The 9,146-nt window shown below is 51.0% G+C and overlaps 1 protein-coding gene across 2 annotated transcripts in view; it reads left to right on the forward strand.

Moving 5' to 3' along the window:
- Positions 1–9,146, forward strand: part of SGSM1 (small G protein signaling modulator 1) — a 74,786-nt gene that overhangs the window by 29,128 nt on the left and 36,512 nt on the right. For both annotated transcript variants that reach the window (XM_010828695.1, XM_010828696.1), the window contains exons 4-8: positions 2,146–2,298; positions 5,540–5,607; positions 5,889–6,034; positions 6,167–6,298; positions 8,424–8,548. In XM_010828695.1, the coding sequence (XP_010826997.1) occupies positions 2,146–2,298; positions 5,540–5,607; positions 5,889–6,034; positions 6,167–6,298; positions 8,424–8,548 (624 nt within the window). The remainder of the gene's footprint in view (positions 1–2,145; positions 2,299–5,539; positions 5,608–5,888; positions 6,035–6,166; positions 6,299–8,423; positions 8,549–9,146) is intronic.

Here is a 9,146-nt window from a genome sequence, read left to right on the forward strand (position 1 = left end):
GTGAGTGCTGAGCGCGGGGTGTGGGCTGGGGCGTCCCCAGCGGACAGCCTGGGCTCCTCCCTGGGCTCTGCAAGAGCCTGTGCCTCCCAGCACCCTCTCCACTCTCCATTCTGCTCCTCAAAGCTGCCAGGGCCTTTCACACCCCGGGGCCTTTGCACATGCTGTACCCTCCTCCCAGTTCACACCCCTCATCTTCCGTGGTGGCTCCCTTGTCATCCCCAAGGATGGTAATGTCCTCTAACTGGTAGTAGATTCTAACCCTTGCCCCATTTCTCTTTTGTATCAGTCTGTTTATTATCTTCCCAGTTGTTATCACCACCTATAATTTTTCATTCATTCATTTACTGTTAACCTGATTGTTATCAGTCCCCCCACTGGCCTCTGAACTCCATGAGGATAGGCAGCTGTATATGTGCTGCTCCCCATTAGGTCACCAGTGTCTGGGAGAGCGCCCAGCACCCGGGAAAGGCCCAGGAAATGATTGTTGAATGAGTAAGTGCCTACTGAGCCAGGCCTGTGCCAAATGCAGGCAGATCGAAGTTTAATATAACCACATGGTCGCCATCTGCATGGATCTGAGGCTTACAGTGAAGCAGCCACTTATAGGGGCATTGTCTTAGTGGCTCATGGCCTGATAATGTGTAAATGAGTGCCTCCCACCAGAACCACCCCGAGTCCCAACTGCACAACCAAGCCCCCACCTGGAGCCCAGTCAGGAGTGGCAAATAGGTTTCATCCCCAGTTGGTGCTGGTGGCTGTGAGGTGGTTTCCTGCCAGAGCTCATTGCTTTTACAGGAGCCCAAAGACCGGCAGAGAACTGTCTCGTGGAAAGTTCTGGAGCTGTGAGTAGGCTTCGTGGGAAAGAGTGCATGGATTGATTAGCCACATGTGTTATGGGCAAGAGAAGGGAGAGAGAGACAGGCAAGTCATGTGTCTGCCCTCGCCACCATGAGTGGCCATTCCACCCCACTGGGAGAGAAATGGCCCTTTCCTTGCCCTTCAGACCCTGCCAGCCCAGGGCTGCTGGCCAGAACTGCACCATGGGCAGTGCTTTGGACTTAGCATTGCCAGTTCCCATTTGGAATCTGACTCTTCAGCCACCTGATCTTTAGGGGTCTTCCAGTCCCTCTGCTAAATTCCCAGGTGTCTGCTGATAGCTTCTTAAAGGAGGTGGATTTCCATGGAGCTTCCATAACATTGGGAGCAACTTTCTGATGGAGAAATGAGAGATGTCCATTCCAGGGGCCCATTCACTCATTTTTGCAATGATTCTTTTATGGGCATATTTACTGAGCCCCCGTACACGCCAGGCACTGTGCCGGGCCCTAGAGATACAGGCGTGAAGCAGGGCCAAAGCTTGCCATGTGGTAGACTCTCAGTGTTTTATTTAAAAAGCAGTTGAATTGCATAATCCATGCCTTTGAGGTCCCATTGTGGAGGGGAAGACAGAGAAGTGAGCCAGAAGTTAAGCTGCAGAGATCCAGGGAACACAGAGGAGGGGCCCCTCCCCAGCTTCAGCTGGTGCACGAGGGCTTCCTGTCGGAGGGGGTGCCCTCCCTGAGACCTCAAGAGTGAGTAGAGTTCAACCAGATAATAGAGTGGGGAGGGAAGCCAGAAAGAAGCAGCCCCTCACAGAAAGTCCTCAGATGAAAGCTTGGCAGCTTCAGGGATCTGCAGAGATCTCTGGTTGGATCCTGGGGTCAGAGGCAGGGAGTGGTAAGGAGGTGGCCAGAGAGGTAGACAGGGGCAAGGTTGTAGAGCACCCTGCTTGTCGTGTTATAAAGCTTGCTTCTCCAGAGCAATGGGGGAGCCTCCAAAATGAGAGAAGAATCCAAGACTTTTCTTGGCTGGCACTGCTTTCCAGCTGAGAGAGAGAAAGTAAGAGACAGAGAAATTTCAGTATGAGAATCTGGCTCACCCATCACCAGTGTATGAAAGGGTCAGATTTAACCACGTCTTCACACCCACTGGGTGTTGTTATTTTTTCAACTCTTCTCCCATTCTCCAGGAGCAGTGTGGGCTCCTGCTGTTGTTCTAATTGCCATTCTTTCATTTCTTAGAGAAGTTGGACACTTTCCCATTTGCATATTGATCCTGTTGGATTTCCTCTGTTGTATCTATTCTCTTTCTTTGCTGGTCTCAAAGGCGAAATCAGATCCAGGGCCTCCAGGAGAATGTGCGAAAGCTGCCAAAACTGCCCAGCCTGTCCCCACTTGCCATCAAGCACCTGTGGATCCGCACGGCCTTGTTTGAGAAGGTCCTGGACAAAATTGTTCATTACCTTGTGGAAAACAGCAGGTGAGTGGGAAGGAACACTTGGGTGCACTCTGCTTCCACCTGCTGGCCATCTTGGGAATTGCGCCCTCTCTCACAGAGCTGCTTTCTTTTTGCCCTCTTGATATACACTTGATTTGAAAGTGACTAATAAGGACTTCCTGGTTGTTTGACTCTAAACTAGCCAAAGTTAGAACCTTGGGAAGGTTTGGGTGCTTGTTAGCAATGCAGGATCTTCAGAACTGGGGTGGGGTGTAAGGATCTTACAGTCTTAAGAGATGTTTCTTTTCCCGTGAGTGAAGCCCACAGTCCATTCACTATGTGACCCTAGGGGAGTCATTTAACTTCTCTGTGCCTCTGGTGTCTCTTCTGGTGAATGGGACAGGATGGGAATTGCTGCCACTCTGGAGAAGAGGCGAGAAAAGGAGTTAGTGAGCACACAGCATTTTGGAAAGGCCTAGTGGTATTTTTTACATTTTCTCTCCTAGCTCAGATTGCCCAGGTATAGAGGTCTTATGGCGTCGCACAGAGTCGGACATGACTAAAGCGACTTAGCAGCAGCAGCAGCAGCAGCAGAGCTTTTGTAGTGCAAGTCTTCTTGGCATGCATTCATCTGTGGATCTGTTTACTCATCCGCTAAATAGTTAATGAACATTTACGATGCCAGGCACTAACCTAGATGTTGAGGATACACTGGTCTTGCCTGTCATGTTAAGGAACTTGGATATTATGAAGAGAGCAATGAGGAGCTACTGGCAGATCTGTGATCTGAGAGTCCTCATGGCCAGCACTCCTTTCCTTTGCCCGTTCGCTAGGAAAATATGTCTGAAAGTGCAGAGCAAAGTGCTTCCCCTCACGAAGCTCGCATTTAGCAGGGAGAACAGGCCCATAGTAATCGTGATAATCTGTGATGAGTGTGCCAGGACGGATGATGGGTGGCGATTAGTTTCCTCTGGGTCGTCAGGGAAAGTGTCCTGGAAGATGGGACAGTCAAACTTCAATTTGAAGGGCGTGTTACCCAGCAGAAGGGTGTGGGGAAAAGTGTTCCCAGCGGAGGGAACAGCAGGCACAAAGGCCTGGAGGCCAGAGAGGAACTGAAAGAAATCCAGGCTCCAGAGCTCCAGTTAACCTCTTCGCCTTCTAGTAATTTATAGCACCTCTCTGCCCCCTGCCTTGCTGTGGGTCCAGGTTCTATGTAGTTACTGCCTTTGGCATGAGCTTGAGTTCTCCTGCTGAAGAAATTGGTCATGTTTATTTAGTAGTTTATTCGAGTAGCTTATTTATTTATTAGAGTAGTTTATTAGGGCTTCCAAGGTGGCTCAGATAGTAAAGAATCTGCCTGCAATGCAGGAGACCTGAGTTCAATCCCTGGATCAGGAAGATCCCCTGGAGAAAGAAACGGCTGCCCTCTCCAGTATTCCTGCCTGGAGGATTCCATGGACAGAGAGCCTGGTGGGCCCCAGTCCTTGGGGTCACAAAAAGCCAGACATGACTGAGCAACTAAGACACAGATTAGCAATACCAACACACTGTTTCTTCATTAAACACTTTGGATTTTAGATCCACACAGAATTGAAACAGTAGTACAGAGAATTCTTGCCTACCCTAAGTGTTAACATCCTACATAACCATACTACAAGTCTCAAAACCAAGACATTGCCATTGGCGTAGTACGTTAACCAACCTCACTCTTTATTTTTTTTGCTATATAATTCTATGAAAGTTTAATACATGCCTAGTTTCATAAAACCCAACACCACACTCAGGCTACAGAATACTGTACCAAAGAACCCATCACCCTGAAGAGACTCCCTGGGGCTGCCCTCTAAGTCACATCTTACTCCCATCTACGCCTGCGATTCTTAAGGCATTATTTCCAGGTTGTGGTCACATAACTGTGCTGATTTGGGGAACAGAAACTGAGCGGTGGACTGGAAAGTGTCTCCAAGTCTTAGCTTCAGATCTGACACTGAAATGTATAAACTTGATGTTGAGCATGTCCAGGGCACGTCATTCTGCCCTGGCCAGCGTTCTGGATGACTGAAGGTTTCTTTGGGGTGATATTACAGTCACGTCACGTTTAGTGAGAACCTCTCCCAATGTCAGAACATAGTACATGAAGTTGGACATTTATTCCTCCCAGCAGCCCTGGGTGAGTGAGTTCTGTCTTTCTTCCTGTTTATAGCTAAAGGACACTGAAGCTCAGAGAGGGTAGTCACCTGTCCAGGGACACACAGGGAGGGAGGAGCCAGGCTGGCCTCCCAGGTAGTATGTCCAACTCTAGATTCTGGGCTCTTCACCCGCTGCTGTTGAACGGGAAGAAGAGCTGAACTGGCTGGAATAGCCTACATCCACCTACTGGGCGGCCTCGGACAAGTCACTTCCCCTGTCTGGGCCTGAGATCCCTCAGGAGTCAGGACAAGGTCCTTTCCATTCTGGAGTTCTGTTTCTAGACTGTATGAATTTGCAAAGAATTTGAGGCCAGTACGCGACAATTCGGGCTTCCCTGGTGATTCAGACGGTAAAGAATCCACCTGCAATACAGGAGACCCTGATTCGAAAAGATCCCCTGGAGAAGGGAATGACTCCCCACTCCAGTATTCTTGCCTGGAGAATCCTATGTGGGGTCTCAAAGAGTCGGACACGACTGAGCGACTGAGCACACACAACTCAAACGAACAAAAACAGAAACCATTCAGCTCAAACACCATTGATGGCATCGCATGTTATTTTGGAGAGTCGGAGGCCAGGAGGCATTTCTGATCATGTCAGCCCAGCATCATCTGCATGGGTTACCCAGACGGGAAGGCCTGTTAGTACAGCTTTTGGGGACACACCACAGCTAAAATGTTTTATTGCCTCGATAACATTAGAAGGGCAGACGTCATCTGACCCTCTAAGTGCCTTCCTGTCTGAGATGGAAGATGCAAGAGAAGCAGATAGAATCAGCCAGGCCTCAACAGCCTTCTAATGATTGTTCCTGTTATTATCATTAAGGCTTTTCCACAGCCTTTGTATTAGGCAGTTACAGCCAAGTGCTGTGCTGAGTGCCTGATATCTGTTGTCGCTCTCAAACGTCCTTAGGCAGCCCATAATATTATCATTATGCCCATTTTGCAGATGGGGCAGTTGAGGCTCACAGCAGTAACTGGGTGACCAGAGGGACATTGAACCCAGTCTGTCGGCTCTCAACCATCAGGCTGTAGTTGCCTCTGCGCCCTCTGCTGGTCACCATCCAACCCTGCATGTCCTTTCCTCTTGCTAGTAAGTATTACGAGAAAGAAGCTCTCCTGATGGACCCGGTGGACGGCCCCATCCTTGCATCTTTGCTGGGTAAGTGGCCCAGCCAGCGCCCTGAGCCTCATCTGGATCTCGGTCTCAGCTCGAGGGGTCACCTCCGAAGGGCCTGTCTCGCCCCACTCCAGCCTCCCACCTTCAAAACTGGTCCCTGCCTCTCGATTTCAGGCTCCTGCGCTGGTCCCTCTTTGGCAGGAAGGAGCCTGGGGTACCCTAGCTGCTGGAGGGGAGGAGTAGGGAAATAAGTGGTCCTGCTGGTGGGAGAAGGGAAGGAGGACTCTCCAGGCGATGGGCTCCCAGCCCCATCTGCTCCGCAGTGGGGCCCTGCGCCCTGGAGTACACCAAGATGAAGACTTCCGACCACTTCTGGACGGACCCCTCGGCCGATGAGCTCGTCCAGAGGCACCGCATCCACAGCTCGCACCTGAGGCAGGACTCGCCCACCAAGCGCCCGGCCCTCTGCGTGAGTGGGGAGGACAGTGGGGCCCCGGGGGGGAGTCCAGCTGAGTTCTGGACTCCGCATGGAGGTGGGGAGTGGACTGGGGCCTTGACGGTCACTTCAGGCCTCACCCGCCACCTGCCCGCACGTTGCCAGATCCAGAAAAGGCATTCGAGTGGCAGCATGGACGACCGGCCCTCCCTCTCTGCCCGTGACTATGTGGAGTCCCTGCATCAGAACTCCCGCGCCACCCTGCTCTACGGCAAGAACAACGTTCTGGTCCAGCCGGTGAGAGTCCCTGTCTTGGCCCAGGGCTTCCACTGCGGGTCTGGCTCCAGGTTACAGAGGAGGGGGGTCCCTGTGGCCCCAGATTGCTCATCCATCTATCCATCCATCCACTCACTGATCTGCCTGTTCATGCATCTGCCAATATCTCCATCTCTCCATCTGTTCACCCACAGGCTGGTATGTCCTTCTATTCAATCATCCATCCATTCATCTGTCAGTATCCCACCCAGCCAGCCAGTCAACTCTCTTCCAGCCTCTGTATTCACCCATCCCTCTGTTTGTGCATCCGTTCACCACTTTTTATCCATCTGCCTATATTTACATCCACCCAGCCACCTAACCATTCATCCATCCATCTGTCCATCATTATGTCCATCCATACATCCATCCATCCTTCTATCCATCATCAACTCCACCCATTAATCATCCATCCATTCATCTGTCAGTATCCCACCCAGCCAGCCAGTCAACTCTCTTCCAGCCTCTGTGTTCACCCATCCCTCTGTTTGTGCATCCGTTCACCATTTTTTATCCATCTGCCTATATTTACATCCACCCAGCCACCTAACCATTCATCCATCCATCTGTCCATCATTATGTCCATCCATACATCCATCCATCCTTCTATCCATCATCAACTCCACCCATTAATCATCCATCCATTCATCTGTCAGTATCCCACCCAGCCAGCCAGTCAACTCTCTTCCAGCCTCTGTGTTCACCCATCCCTCTGTTTGTGCATCCGTTCACCATTTTTTATCCATCTGCCTATATTTACATCCACCCAGCCACCTAACCATTCATCCGTCCATCTATCCATCATTATGTCCATCCATACATTCATCCATCCTTCTATCCATCATCAACTCCACCCATTAATCATCCATCCACCCATCTTTAACCTCCATCCGTCCATTTGTCCATTTGTTTTCCAGTCCATCTATCCACTGCCTGTCCACCCTGCTGTCTTATCTATCATTCTCCCTTGTCATCACTCACTCACTTAGTTCCCTCATCTTTGCTGAACCTGCTCTGCACAGGGTGCTTAGGATATCAAGGGGAACGTCTTCACAGCCAGTGCTTATGGAGTGCAGATACTGGTGTGTATGTAGGAAGGAAGCAGCCTTCCTGTGTACACAGTCACTTTTCCAATCAGATCACAGTCTATCATCTTTTCGAAGACATTTTAAAAAGCCCCCATACTCTGCATGTGGAGTAAAAACCATTACACAGAACCTCATTGAGGGGTCAACAGTATAAACGTCTGTAACTGAGTCTGCACAAGACTGGGCAAGAATGACTATGTCACAGTTGTAAGATAACTGCTGATTATAAGACGCATCCCCACTTCAGGTGCATTAAAATGTGAAAAAACAGTTTTGTGCCTTAGAATCGATGAAATATGGCAAGGATGCTACCTCCCAGGGTTGCAGTGTGGTTGAGATGATACTGGTGGAGCAGAGCCAGGCTCGGTACACCCTGAGTGCTCAGTAAATGTTGGTTGTCTGTCTCCACATGTTTTTGGGGGTGGGTCTGAAAGGAGGAGGGCTGCCTCTTACATGTGAGTCTTGGAGCCCCCTCCACCGCACCCCACTTGGGATAAAGTGGAGCAAGTGAGAAGCTCAGCAGATGAATTGGGAAGGCGGAGGATGGAGCTGCTGGGCGGGGAGCATGGACGGGATATCTGGGGAGGGGCTTCTGGGTAACATCTGTGGGATGGGACATGGAGCTCAGCTGCGCTCTCTTTCTCGCTTAAGACTGGCCACAGTGATGGCAGATAAATGCCTTCTGTTTTGAAAAAGGTATTGTTGAAAGGGCAGAGCCCCATTCCTTGTTCTAAAGACCACCCACCGACCCCACCTTTGCATTAGGGCCCTGGTACAGTGGGCGGCTCTCATAGCTGGACCCCGTAGAACCAAACCCATCCTGGTGGTTGGTTGCAGAGGGCTTTGTTTGGCACAGCCACGTGGAGGGAGGGTCAGGGTCTTCCCAGTGGACATGGCCTTGGAGGGAATGAGCCAACCTCTTGGTTCTGGTTATGTGCCTGCGAGTCCCATAGGCCAGGGCTTGAGTCCACTGTGACTCTGGCACCACGGACCAGGCCTGAGTCCTCCTTTCTCTGCAGAGAGACGACATGGAGGCTGTGCCGGGGTACCTGTCCCTGCACCAGACGGCTGACGTCATGACCTTGAAGTGGACGCCCAACCAGCTGATGAACGGGTCTGTGGGGGACCTGGACTATGAGAAGAGGTAAATCCCTCCCTTCCCCTTAGCACAGGGATGATTTCGCCCTGTCCCTGTGCCCCGCCCCTGGCCCTGATCTGTCTGGTTGTTAGGGCCAATGTGGCCCAGCCTCCCTGCAGCTGTGGCCTCATGGCTAATTCATGGGATCTGAGAACCGACTGGAAGAGTCTTAGCGGGTGGGAATTAGGCAGTGCCATGAGCAAACACCACCAGGAGAGAGAAATACTAACAAAGATCTTGTAAGCCCAGAAATGGCAATACTCCCCGGTCTCCAGCCCCATTACCCATCACCCAATGCAAAAGGAAGCTGGAGGTGTTGGTGTGAGCATCTCGTCCAGGGCTCCTGGATGCCCTGTGAGTTATAAGACCCAAGAAAGGCCTTGGAGTCATGCTCCTAAGAGACGTGGTGGCTGGGGATTCTATTATTATTGTACACGTCCTTGACTTCCTCAGAACTTTTGCTTATGGGGAATTTCTAACATAAAGGGCTTCCCTGATGGCTCAGTTGGTAAAGAATCCATCTGCAATGCGGGACACCTGGGTTCGATCCCTGGGTTGGGAAGATCCCCTGGAGAAGGGAAACGCTACCCACTCCAGTATTCTG

The sequence above is a fragment of the Bison bison genome, unplaced genomic scaffold (assembly GCF_000754665.1).
Source record: "Bison bison bison isolate TAMUID 2011002044 unplaced genomic scaffold, Bison_UMD1.0 scf7180017864495, whole genome shotgun sequence".
Taxonomy (NCBI): domain Eukaryota; kingdom Metazoa; phylum Chordata; class Mammalia; order Artiodactyla; family Bovidae; genus Bison; species Bison bison.